The sequence below is a fragment of the Diabrotica undecimpunctata genome, chromosome 7, assembly GCF_040954645.1.
Source record: "Diabrotica undecimpunctata isolate CICGRU chromosome 7, icDiaUnde3, whole genome shotgun sequence".
NCBI lineage: Eukaryota > Metazoa > Arthropoda > Insecta > Coleoptera > Chrysomelidae > Diabrotica > Diabrotica undecimpunctata.
This window is the reverse complement of record NC_092809.1, coordinates 61,251,243-61,265,967: the sequence shown is the minus strand read 5'-3', so window position 1 is coordinate 61,265,967 and position 14,725 is coordinate 61,251,243. Positions and strand designations below refer to the sequence as shown.

At 33.2% G+C, this 14,725-nt stretch overlaps 1 protein-coding gene across 1 annotated transcript; it reads right to left on the bottom strand.

The window, feature by feature from the left end:
- Nucleotides 1–5,839: 5,839 nt before the first annotated feature.
- On the bottom strand, nt 5,840–14,501 carry sll (adenosine 3'-phospho 5'-phosphosulfate transporter 1). Its single transcript, XM_072537428.1, has one exon. The coding sequence runs from the start codon at nt 14,381–14,383 to the stop codon at nt 13,067–13,069; it is 1,317 nt and encodes a 438-aa protein (XP_072393529.1). The 5' UTR covers nt 14,384–14,501; the 3' UTR covers nt 5,840–13,066.
- Nucleotides 14,502–14,725: the final 224 nt, after the last annotated feature.

Sequence of the window (14,725 nt, the reverse complement as noted above, 5' to 3'; positions counted from 1 at the left end):
TAATGTGAATTATGAGGGGTGCTCCAAAAAAGATTGGTATATCAAACTTATAGTTTTTCTTATGGAGCACCCTATATTTGTTGACATTTTTAAATTGTGCTGTTATAAGGGTTATTTCTAAACCTATACCTGAATACAGGCTGTTTTGATTTATTTCGATTTTTCTAAAAATGTACAGTTTTAGAAAAAATTAAATATCTACCAATCTAACATTCTGGGAAAAATTTGTTCTTGGGACTTAATAAAAAAAATTTTTGTCGTATTTAAGCGGATATTTATTATAAAAAAAAAATTTTACACGGCGGTCAAAATATTAGATTGTTCTATTAGGACATTCAAGCTGTAATAACGAACTTATTTTAAATAGAACACCCTGTATTTTATTAGTATGTCGTGTGGCAAATTTAATTAGCTTTCAAACTATATTGGGTTTCCTATACCTATCATCCTTCATTTTTAAAATATTTAAAGATTTCCTAATTTGTAAGCTTTAACAATAATTATAATCAAGAATGTCGTGGTTTTGTACAACACATCAAAAAACACAGGCGATATACTCATCTATTATTTTATCACACATGTTTTATTATTTAGTTTAATATGGCCTACATGTGACATTGAATATTTTTATTTTAATGGCACACCCGGGATTATATACCTTATATAGACGTAGTTAAGCAGAATAAGTCCAACCCACAAATAGCAATTGTTGAGAAATTGATTAATAGTTGAATATTTTTGATTACTGTGACAATGACTATTATCTTCTTCTTTTGGCATCATAACCTTGGACAGGTCTTTGCCTGTCTGGCTATGTCCTTCCATTCAGATCTCTCTTGGGCCCTTCTCATCCATTGTCTTATATTCATGCTTTTCAGGTCGTCTTACACGTCATCCAACTATCTCGTCCTGGGCCTTCCTACCGGCTTTCACTGTAACATCTTTGTCACATTTCACTGTAACAGCCATGACAGTCTTTGACTTTTCACAAATCTTACAATGTCATACCCTTCATGCAGTTCATTAACCTCGTCATTTCTCCTGATTCTCTCAAATGTCCTGAGTTTTGGGTTTCCTCTTTTTTCATTACCCAGGTTCACAACCATAGGTTACAACGGGTCTAATCAAAGTTCTGTAGATAGTCATTTTGGTTCTTTTGTCTAATACTTTCGAAGGCATCAATCTTTTATTAGCACAGTATTGTTATGTTTTTATTATTCTAATTTATTGTTTTTATTTATTATTAAAGGTTCTACACTTAAAACACTTATAAGTTTATTAAAGTCTTTATTACTAATTTATCTTACACTAATAATTATATAATTAATTATAATACGTGCGTTACATTTTAAAACGCGACGCGATGTTCAAAAACTAACTGTCCTATTTACAACGAAATTAATCTTTAAATATAAAATTCCGTTATTCGAGAATTGCCGCGATTTCCCATCGGAGAGCCCAGAAGGTCGCTCAGACTGGTTTTATTCGGCCTGCTTCTGGAAATTTCAAGTCGCGGGTGACTCATGAGAATTCAGGTAGACAGGTCTTTCAACTGACCGCCGAAATAACTAGAATAGAAAAGAATTAGTCATAATATATTTACAGTTTTATAGGCCATGATATTTATTGTAACAGTATGTACGATTTCCACTGAAAATACGTGCATTAATTTCGCTACTTACGGAATTATTCTGATTGATTTCTGTGACCAGATATGTGAAGGCATCCACACGTTCAATAGTATAGTTGTCTGTTGCAATAGCAATACAATGACTATAATACTCGATATTAATTGTAAGATTTTATTTAGTTAATTTTTAATAAATATATATTCAAAATGACGGATTGGACGTACTCTGCCAAAGTAGTAATAAGAGAAAATGTTTTGATAAAACATGGTTATTTGGTTGGAATATAAATTGAAGTTAACAAAAACGTGTTATACTTATTTATATTTTCAAGATCTATTTCAAAATCCAAGTCCGGAACACCAACAAAATTATTGTAAAAATATTTAGCATCATCTGGATAAGGTGCATATATTAATTTTGATGTCTCTCACTTTTGCATCTGCTAAAGGTTTGCCATTGGGCCGGAGCTGTTGGTGCTAGTAATGTCGAAAAATTTTCTACATTTGACTTTCCACGTAGCTGTATGTCCAAACATACACATTTATCGTTAAAATTAGGCATCATAGATATAATATGGGTTTTTTCTTTTAACACTATTGTAACACTATTTGCCTGGTGTTTTTAACCAGTTGATTTTTTTCTTTGTTAATGCTAATTTTTCTGTTCACTGTAACTTTTTCAAATTTTTCAGTACTGAACAACCACTCTTCTTCATTTCTATAACCGTAAACGTAAAAGGACGTTTTTCGCGCCACGACCGTATAATATGTATGTAGTCTATAGGGGTATATATTCTCTTATAACGTTTTAACTGAAATTATGTCCCCAAAAATCTTTATCTTTGGACAGAAAACTATGTCCAGAAACCATAAAATTTAAAGTTATAGTTTTTAAGGCAACATTGGTTTGAAGAAGACTGGCCATAAGCAGAGTAAGTGATATTGCGATTCTGACCTTCACAGGAACCAGACCACAATATCAAATGCTCAACAGTATTCGGTATATTTTCTAAATATTCTAAAATACCAGAGTCAACTTCCTGAGCTCCCCTTCCAGCCATACATAGGAATACGTTATCGTGTGCTTACCCGAGAATATTCCAAAATGGTGTAAGCATACTTGCCTCTTATAATATGGGTAAGATTTCACCCTGTAATATTCATAATATAGTTTGTTGAGATCAGCTTGTTAAAGAGCTTATAAAAATATATAGGGTGTTAGATTAAAAGTAAAGCTTTTGGACCATGCTAGACTTGCGTGAGTCATCCAGTATATTTAAATTTATGTTTAAATAGCGCATGTTTACATAATAATATAAAAGTCGAAAGGTCCCAGCATTTTTTTAAATTTTGTAAAAAAAGGACAGAAATATTTTTATTCAACAAGTGAATTCCATCCATAACTTTGGTCTTTAGAAAAACCATGGTTTTGACGACGTTTCGATAAGATCTCACTTGCCATTGTAAAGTCAGATTAGTTCCGCTTGTTCTATATGTTCGAAGAGAATTGATTAGTAGCTGAAAGTCGATGAAATAAAAATTGTATCTATATTGTTTTCTGTAGAAGTCTTACGATAATAAACATTAATATAACTCTAGTATTGGTTCTTTAACAGAACCAATACTACTCTTTACCTACCAATACTTTGCTTCGTTAATAACGCTCACCAACTTTAACCAATCAGTCAACTATTTTTTGTCTTCAAAACATCATGAGTGAAAACATTTACATTTAAATCTAGCAACTTTCATTAGTGAGATGACGATGACCCACAATATTTTGTATTGATGTTGATTTAAAACAAACATCAGAAAGTGTCTATGTATTTTTTTATTATATTGTAAAACAAGATAGACAATTTTTCGATATAACAATAAAAAGCTTTCAAAGTAAAAGTACAAAACCTATTTTCGCAGTACGTATCAGCTATCAGTTGGTATTATCATTCATAGACGTTAAAAGGAAACTAATTATGCAATTAGCATTGGTGATTTCATCAGTTTAGACTTAAAATAGACTAAAGCAAACAATATAACGCCACACTAATTATTAATAAAAACTGAGTATTGTAAAGTTTACTTTATTAATATTTGTTTCAATATGCAAAATTTCCTACATTTCATTTAAAAGTGAATCAGTTATTTATCTTACATTGTATTTAAAGTGTTAATTTTTTTTAATGTTTGGGAAAAATGGGTTTAAAATAAGGCAAATCTAGCTGCATAAATTTTTAATTTTGGATCCTTTCATATTCATTTAAAAAATTGTAACAAACATACAAAATACAAAAGATACTTAACAATAATAATTATATTGATACATACATTTGGTCAAAATATAAATAAATAAATTATTCTTATAAATATTGTGCACTTACACACTCTGGAAGTTTTAAATTTTTTATCGGTTACAACTATAACTGCATGATACATATTAAACAGTTATTTAATATGGTTTTATGATTTCAATGTTATCAGATGTGGGCTCTATAATAAACAGGTTGATAGAAAATTGTATTCTAAAATTACCCTTGAAGGTTAAATATATGTTATAAAATAAACAATTTACAGTAAATATAAAAAAGTTCTGTGGGTATACATTTGTTTTCAATATGTTGAACTAACAAACAGTTGATAGACTTGACAGAGATTTGATAAATATATTTGGTACATAATTTATAAAATCTTTTTTAAAATTATATATTTGTCAAGATTTGATAAACCACACAACTATTATATAACAAGTGTAAGATGTGAATTGGAAAAATTTGTCAAGAAAAAGTCATCACCAATCACCAGTCCCATAAAAAGATATAGTTCACACAGTAGACTGGCCGTATTAAAAGCCTTTATCAAGTACGGACTGCATGAAGCAGTAGTAGAACAATCGTGAAAGGCAAAAGTTAAAGAGCAAAACAAAAGCTGGAAAGATTAAAGATGAATTGTAATAATGACACATTTAATGAAACATACAGAAAATAATAAATTACAGCAGCGGTCGGGGAACCGGGGTAAATTACCCCAAATGGGGTAAAAATTAAATTTTTGGTGGTAAAAATGAAACTTTTGTGAGTAAAAAGTATATATTCTTAATTTGCTATTTTATAAACCTGTTAGTATTTTTTCAACTTAAACAATTTAGCGACATATGCAGGCCACGCCATCTTACTCTCCACCACTAGAGTGTTCTCGAGTTATATCTTTGCGTAGTAAAGCACAGTCCCGGCCCCGACTACCTGCTCAGTTCGTGCTATGCCGTCAAGATACAAATACATTGACGAGTCAGAGAGCGAGTTTTTAGTAATTAGTTGCTGACAAGATCACCATTTTATCATTAATCATCGATATATCGATCAAGGTAAGCCGCAATTTAAAAATTTAATTCAAGTATTTTACAACTATTATTTTCTGTCTCCCTTATGTTGGATGGAAGCAAATAGAAAAAGAACATACCAAGACGAATTCCTTAATTACGGCTTTACATAAATAGAAGACAATGGTACAATGAAACCAGAGTGTGTTGTATGTGTGAAGGTACTGACTTCAGAATCTTTCAAAAAAAGTCAATTGAAGAAACATTTACAATTTAGATAATTTGCATTCACACCAGTCTTCCAAACCGCGAGAATACTTTGCAAATTTAGAAATACCTGTTAAAAGACAAATATTGAATAGCAACTTGTTTGGTACATTTGATCGGCGTCCAGCATCAAGGGCTAGCTCTGAAGTAGCCTGATTGATTGCACTAAATAAGAAACCATACACTATTGGTGAAGATTTGGTTAAACTAGCTGCTGTAAAAATGGCAGAGATTACGTGTGGTCAAAAAGAAGCAAAGAAACTGAATTCAGTGCCCTTGTCTGCGAAAATTGTAAAAGAACAAATTTCTATATTAACAGAAAATGTAAAGGAACAGGTTATTTTCGTATTAAACAGGCTAAATATTTTGCTATTCAGCTTGATGAGACAACTGATTTTCGTAGCAATTCACAGCTAATGGTATATGTTCGCTACATAGGTGTAGATAATTTTGAAGAGGAATTGCTGTTTTGTTCTCCTCTCGAGTTGAGATCTCGTGGAATTGATGTCTACAATAAAGTAAATGAATATTTCAATGCGCAAAGTTTAAAATGGGAAAACTGTATTTCTGAATCTTTGCATGGAGCTCCAACTAGGCTGGATCATATTAATGGTTTTTCGGCTTTTGTAAAAAAAATAACCCAAATATTGAAGTTACTCACTGTATGATCCATCGCCAGGCCCTTATGGTCAAATATTTTATGATGTCATCAAGATTGTAAATTTTATCAAGGGACATGCACTAAACACGCGGATATTTCGTGAATTATGTCAGGACGGTGAAGCTGAATATACGGACCTACTTTATTATACGTGTAAGGCTTTCTCGCGGAAATGTACTAAATCGAGTATGGACTCTCAAAACTGAAGTCGAAATTTTTATGGTTGATTAAAAAAATATTCTCGCAAATAAGTTAAAAACTCTTCCTGGGTTGCATATCTCGCATATTTAGCGGGCATTTTTGAGAGTATAAATATATTAAACAAAGAATTGCAAGGAAAGAATATTAATATCATTTCAGCGAGAGAAATAGTGTCAGCGTTTGGGTTAAAGCTGCAATATTGGAGACAGAAGACAGCCTAGACGCCGCTAGGAGCCAAAAGTGGACCGAAACAGTGGAAAGTCTAAACTTCCAGAAATCAAGCAGACAGGCATGGTTATTACCGAGAAAATTAGGGAGTGGTGTCCGTACGGTACGCCGAGAGGCAGCCGTAAAGCCAGATGCCGTAGCATCACATATAGTAAAAACATCCAGGGCACCAAAGGATAAAGCACACACCATTTTCGTAAAGAGAGAACTTAAAACTTAATTAATTAATTAATAATAAATAAATAAAACACGTAGCCACAGAAACGGAGCATTCCCTCCCCTTCACCAGCGAAGACATATCAAAGGCTCTTAAAGACGTTAAGCCAGCAAAGGCACCAGGATTTGATAATATTCACCCTGAATTCCTAATAAATTGTGGCCAGTATACAAAAGTTTGGCTGGCTCGATTTTTCACAGACATCATGGTAACTGGAAATATTCCACAAGAACTAAAGCGCTCTAAGATAATAGCCATACTAAAGCCAGGCAAACCCGCCGACAACCTAAAAAACTACAGACCAATTGCGCTTCTCTCTGCCATCTACAAACTATTAGAGAGGCTTATATATAATAGAATCAGTACAGAACTGTATCAGGCGATCCCAGTCGAACAAGCGGGTTTTCAACCAGAACGAAGCTGTGCAGACCAGGTAATGTCACTCACCACCTACAACGAAGCGGGTTTCCAAAGAAGACTTAAAACTTAAGCGGCATTTATTGATCTCTCGGCAGCTTACGATACAGTATGGAGAGAGGGCCTTATATACAAAATTCTCCGTGCAATCCCCTGTAAACCAATAGCACGCCTAATAGATAGCATGCTCAACGACCGAATGTTTCAAGTAGTGATGGGCACAGATATCAGCCTACCAAAGAAACTTAAGAATGGCCTACCACAGGGGTCAGTGCTCTCTCCACTACTATTTAGCTTATACCTAGCAGATATGCCGGAAACACAGTCAAAAAAGTTCGGATACGCCGATGACTGGGCCCTCGCTACACGATGCAGAATACTAGAAATGTCTGAAGAAGTTCTGACGACAGACTTATATACATTGGACAAATATTTTCGCAAGTGGCGACTTCAACCAAATGCATCCAAAACAGAAGTTAGTTGCTTTCACCTGAACAATAAACTTGCTGGAAAGGAACTCAACATACGGTTTGAAAATACCACACTTACCCACAACAAAACACCGAAGTACCTGGGCGTAACACTAGACAGAACGCTATCATTTAAAGAGCATGCATAAAAAACTGCCCAAAAGTTGAGTACAAGAAATAACATTATACAGAAGCTCTGCGGTACCACCTGGGGAGCATCGGTTTCCACTCTCCGCTCTACTGCCTTAGCCCTTGTTTTCTCGACCGCTGAATATTGTGCTCCAGTCTGGCTACACAGTCCACGCGTAAAAAAGGTCGACAATCAGCTGCACAGCACTATGAGGATGATAGCTGGTACAATTAAATCAACTCCCACCCAATGTCCACGCGTAAAAAAGGTCGACAATCAGCTGCACAGCACTATGAGGATGATAGCTGGTACAATTAAATCAACTCCCACCCAATGTCTTCCAGTATTAAGTCACATCCCACCTCCACATTTACGACGAGTCGACGCACTTACACGTAAATACAAAAAGATCATGAACAATATAAACCTGCCGATCCACCAAGATACCGAGGATGCACGAAATACCCGTCTCCGTTCTAGAAAACCACCAATGAAAACGGCAAGAATGATACATGAGAAGTTCAACATCACGAATGCATGGTCCCAAGAATGGAACGAATAGCAAAATAACATGCCCTGCATTACCCACAAGCCACCAGGTTTTGATCTTCCACGCAAAACATGGTCCACTCTAAATAGGATCCGAACCAGACATGGCAGATGTGCATACATGCTACATAAATGGGGAAAGAACCCGTCTCCTCAATGTGACTTTGGGGAGAACCAAACCATCGACCACATTATTCAAGAGTGTCCCTCAAGATCCTACAATGGTAGCCCTGAAAACTTCCTGTTTGCAACTTCAGAGTCAATTGATTATATAAATACACTTGATGTTTGTTTGTAACTATTTAAAGTTTGTCAAATACCTATTTTACTAGTGTTTGTGTATTTGTTCTAAATGTGTTGTAATTGCCATACGATAAATAAATAAATAAATAATGGAGACAGAAAGTAGAACCGAACAAGACAGCTACTTTTTCAAGGTTAGCTTTGTTTTTGGAAGATTGCAAAAATATTACTTTTGCTGACATCAAGGATACAATTGTAAGACATCTTATCAAACTCAGAAAGCGGTTTTCAGATTACTTTCCAGATCTTGATACACTTACTCTCAGTTGCATTGCAGATCCTTTTACATGTGAAATTCCTATGATACCAGAAGAACCTTCAGGTTTAGCAGAAGCAATTCTTGAACTTCGATCTAATATTCAATTTGAGAGTAAACCAAATCTGTTATCTTTTTGGATGTCAAAAGCTGCAAAAGCTTTCAAAATTGTACATGAAGATGCGGTTAAAAAATTGTTGCCATTTGGAACAACATATTTGTGCGAACAAGGCTTTTCCACTCTAATGAACATAAAAACGAATAACAGAAATTGATTAAACGCTGAAGACTGTGTTCAAATCGCTCTTACACCAAGTCCCAATTTTGAAGCAATTGTATCGAACATGAAACCTCTCCCATGAAAATTCGCCCCCACAGAAAATATAAGCAAATGATAATTTCTCGTTATTTTGTAATTCATATATTTTTCTTGTATGACAAAATAACAAGAAATTATCATTTACTTATATTTTCTGTGGGGGTGAAAGTTATGGATTACTAGGTATTACATTGATAAATTGAATAAATGATGTTTAAATTAAATTTTTAATTATTGTTTTTTTTTTCAAAATTATCATGGGGGCTATAACATGAAAGATGCTAAAAAGAGGCGATTTCGTTTTTTCTTGCTCTTCGCCATGGGGTAATATCAACTTACACAAAAATATTTTGGGGTAATGATTAAAAATGTTCCCCGACCGCTGAATTACAGGGAACATAAAAAATTGGTAGAACACTGAAATAAGTGTGTCAACATTTCCGAAGTTTCACTAGACCAAAAATGCTTAAAAATATAAATTGATCGGATACATTTCCTGCCTTTAGTTGTTTAGAAGCATTCTTAAAATTAATGAGAATGCATCATTTCATGCACATATTAACAAATCTTTTATATTCCACTTAGTTTTTTGATAACAGGTTTATACCAAATCAATATTTATTTTATAACATTTTATTGATATCAAAAGCCTATTCAGATCTTGTTTTTAACTCAAGAATGCATTCACAATGGAAATTCCAGAACACATTTTTTGCAGGATTAATCTTACCGAAAAAATAGCAGAATAAATGGTGAACATGCATTCAGTTAACAACCTTTACTGAATATACATTTGTGCTGAATAAAGACAACTTAATGAATTAAAATATGTGTATCGTTCATAGTAAGTCATAACTCATAACTTTCATTATAAAAGTGAATCAACTTGATAATTTGCACTATAATTGCATAGATAGCGTTACTTGTATATGCAGGTGAACTGAAACTACTAAATTTAATACACCCTATAAAAGTGAAGTAAAACACAAGTCACTTTCATAATAAAGTGAATGAATTATTTGTAATATTTACCTGATATATTATTATTTGTAAAGAAAATGTGAGAATGAACTAACTGATAGCAAGAAATTACCTATATATGAAAATATCATCATCATTTTGGCTTTACAACCCTTTATGGGTCCTAGCCTCCCCAAGAATTTTTCTCCAGTCGTCCCTATCCATCGCCTTCCTCCGCCAAGCCCGTATTTCGATATTTCTCATGTCTTCATCGATGTTATCTAGGAATCTTGTTCTGGGTCTTCCTCTTCTTCTTTGACCAATAGGTCTATCAAGGAGCGTTTTTCTAGCTGGGTCGGTTTGCTCCATCCGCATTACATGGCCTACCCACCTCAGACGTCCTATCTTTATGTGTTTTACGATATCTGGTTCCTGGTATATCCTATAGAGTTCGAAGTTGTATCGTCTTCTCCAGACACCATTTTCATTTACCGTTCCATAGATGCGCCTTAGTATTTTTCTTTCGAAACATCCTAACATGTTTTCATTGCTTTTTGTTAAAGTCCAGGTTTCTGAACCATATGTTAGGACTGGGCTTATTATTGTTTTGTAGATTTACTTTTGTATTTCTTGATATAACTGTAGATTTAAAAAGGAGATTAAGCCCAAAATAGCATCTATTAGCCGTGCAAATTCTGCGGTTTATCTCTGTGGTAATGTCATTTTCATATATATGAAAATATTCAAGTTTAAAATCTTTATTTGAAATCTTGGTGGTTGACTCGTACTTAAATCAGTATGGAAAAGAGACTGCAGGGTCTGTTGTCACTTTTTACTCTACCTTAAACCATTCTAAGTAAATTTTTAGTAAAATACACTCATGGACAAAAATATCGAATATTTTGGAATTATAAAATGTTTGTTTTTTCAAAATAAATTCTGGCCAATCAAGTCGTTTATGGTAAAATAGAGTTTATTTTAACAATGTTTAATGAACAATTTTAAGTTTTTATGCAGAGAAAATTGCGAAAAAAATAAATGTTTAATATTAGGTAAATAAGGTTATTTTACTTTGAACTTAAATGACGATTTAAATTGCTTAAACAAGTCATTTTTACTGAAAGAAGTGTATGATCAGTAACGAGTATTTCCCCCTCTAGCTCTTATTAGTACTTGCATCTTCCTCAGCATGCTTGCAAGTAAATTTTGGACATATCCTTGGGAAATTGCATTCGATTCATCCTGTGCTCTATCGTATTTGGAACGGGATTTCTTTGCTGTATGCTGCGTTTTAGGTGATCCCGCATATGCTCTATTGGATTTAAATCCGGGCTAAACGGTGGCCAATCCAATTTTCGAATTTGGACCTCATTAAGATAATTACTTACTATGGCAGCGGCATATGGTCGAGCATTATCGTGCATTAACGTGAATCTTTCATGTCCAATGTAACCAACATATAACAAAACATGATCTTGCAGGATGTTTTAAACATAAGAATCACCAGTCATCCGTCCAATCACTTCCACAAGTGCGGTATGTACCTTCCAACTAATACCTTCCCAAAGAATTATGCCATCAACTCCAAAACTAACGGTCTGGGCAAGACTGCAGCTGGCGAATCGTTCTCCAACTCTTCTGTAGACGTAGTTTTGACCATCTGGCTTCCATAATACGATTCTGGTCTCATCAGTGAAAAGAACTTTTTTCCAGTTGTCGATATTCCACTAAATATGTGTTCTTGCAAATTCCAAACGACAAGCTTTATGATTTTGGAGAAGACGTGGAACTTTGGCAGCACGTCTGGGCTTTAAGTTTGCTTCTTTTGATCTTCGTCTAACTGTTTGTGAACTCACATTAACTTGTCTAACATTTAATAGCTCATTTCTGAGGTGCATCGATGTCAATGAACAATTTTGTGTAGAATTAAGAACCAAAAAACGGTCATCAATTGTGGTTATGCACCTTGGGTGTCCTTGACCAGGCCTTCGTACAAAATTTCCTGTTTCGCGTTACCTTTTTAGAGTATTCGAAACTATAGATTTAGTTCTGCTGAGACGTCGTGCGATACCTTTTTGTGCATATCCTTCCTCATACAAAATTACAATATGTGCTACTTGGACTTCATCGCAGTTTCGAATTGGTGGGATACTTGTTTTAAACTTAGTTAAATCAAAACAATATTTAATTAAACTTAATAAATTAAACTAAATGACTGTATGATTTTTCCTTTACGTGAAGAAGGATTTTTATGATAAAATGTAAGAATGACACTAACCACTGAATAAACCTCAAAATAAACATCAAAATATTTCAAACCAGTTGAGTACATCAGCCTACTATATAAGTATTATCAGTAATCTAAAATTATTTTGAAATAATAGTGACTACAAAAAAAAATTGGAAAATTCCAAAATATTCGATATTTTTGTCCATGAGTGTATTTTGTCAAAATTGGAACATGAGTGTTACTAACCGAAGAGTCTTGATATCGCTTTTTGGATATGAGAGAGTCAGACAGTAATACAGCCAATCACTCAGTATCATTACTCGTCCATTGGGAATTTTACTGTTAAAATTAATTAGAGTGAAATATTTTTTTTTAATTTTACAAAATATTACTTAGTGTGATATAACTTTTTTGACAAACTTCACTTGAGCCAATGCTTTACTAACCTCAGAAATCAAAAACTTACTTTTTTAACTCTTGTTACAACTTTTCTAATAGGAAATTCCATTATAAAAACCGAAATTCTGCAAAAAATGTACAATGTATTCCCATGTAAACCTAGCGATTTTGCATAGTCTTATCAAAATGTATTTAATATCAGAGCAACTAAGTTACAAAGATTGTGAGATTATATCTGCTGCAGATATGGTTTTTGACAGGAACTTTTATTTGGTAAACATCACACATAAATGGAAGTTAATAATTAAACCCTGTTGTTACACCACATTTTAAAAACTATTTCAATATCTTATATGGTATCAGTAAAGAATATTTTTAAGCATCACTTAATAAAACCACATCTTTGATGCTCATAATATTTTCACAATTTCTAATGTTTGTTTATGTGTGGATATTACATGCAACAAAAATGATATTAAGAGGACTAATTTCATAAAGCATAAGTTGTTTTGTGCACTATTTCATTTGATTTTTTAAGGTACTAGTACTTTGGTGTATTTGTTTTTGAGATTTGATTCTATAGCTGCAATATATTCTAAGAAAGATGCTCAGAAAGACTAATATTAGTCCAATTGCACCAAACAAAGAAACATTATGGTGGTAAATAATACAGCTCAGTAAAACTGAGAAACCTTGCCTTATGGTACTTATTATCACAAACATTAATGGCCCAAATGTAGACACTGTATTATAAATAAATAACTGGCCACAAGTGCCACACAGAGATAAAATAATTATGTCTATACTAAATGTGGGAAACTTTAACATGAATGTAAGACTGTTCAAAAAACCACCCTGCTGCAATAATGAAACTGCTGTAAATATGCTAGAAAAAAAGTTAACAAAACACATCATTTGTATAGGCTTCATTTCATATTTTTTAAATAAACTTCCTTGCCAATTTGAAGTAAAACTATCAAAAATTATATATGAAACAAGCAATATAACACCAGCAAATGTAGTTACTGTTGAATTTGATCTATCGTTACCAGTATCAATCATAAATATTAACATACCTACAGAAAGAATTACAGCTGTGACATACTCATAGTATTCATATTTTGTCTTTGACATAAATCTCCCCATTATCATCACAGGGATTGTTTTACTTGCTTTAGCAAGAACTTGGTGTGGAAATGATACATATTTCAATGCCTCATACTGACACCACGAGCTCATAATATTAGAAAAAGAACAGAATACATATTTATATAATGGACATTTATGTCTAGGTTGGCGTTTACAAAGTAATATACTAGCTGATACAAGAAATGCTAAAATTCTGTTAACAAAAACTAAAAACTGTGAATCTTTAAAATAACCTATATCTTTATTGGAACTTTCATATGCCTGAGTCATGATTTTTTCCTGAAGAACGCCCCATAAAAGATATGATAATTGCAAGCCAAAGAAATAAAATAACAGAAGCACTCCATCTTGTAAAAGAGTTCTTTCTGGAAGCGGTGTTCTAGAGTTTGTGGCTACTGGTAAGGTATCCTCTTCTCCAAAGCAGGTTCGGATGAGAGCTCCCATAACCCCTCTGCCACTTTTATTTATATAATTAGTCTTTTGTACATACCTAAGAACTAAGTATCCTGGCAGAAATAGTGTGGCATAACCGAGTATATTACGGACACCGTGTATTATCCAACTAAAGTCTTCTGGGGGATTCTGGACTAGTTCTGTATTAAGAACACTTCTATTTACAATATAAAGGAACACTATTGAACTAATAACTATCAGGCAAATAAACAATTCAGAATTATTTGCCATATTGTTAAAATGTTTTACATGTTGTTACTTTAAACTTTCGATATTTTTATGCTTTTTAACATTAAAACATTAAATTCGTCAATAAATGTGTCAAATAATTAACTTTGACACCACTTTGATCATGGTACAATGAATACACAAGGTATGATACATAATGTTCCAAAATCGGTTCGCTTTCGCGCATGACGTAGTCAAGATCGCTTATTCCCGCAACATTTGAATGCAGTTGTATAGGAAAGACTTTTAATTTTAAGTTTTTTTATATAATTTGGCTAATTTAATTATAGTAATTATAAAGAGATGATACAATTATGATATTATAATATTTATCCTTTATAAAAC

Bases quoted from the DNA above. Each gene is read 5' to 3' on its own strand.
- sll (XM_072537428.1), bottom strand. From the start codon at position 14,383: ATGGCAAATAATTCTGAATTGTTTATTTGCCTGATAGTTATTAGTTCA.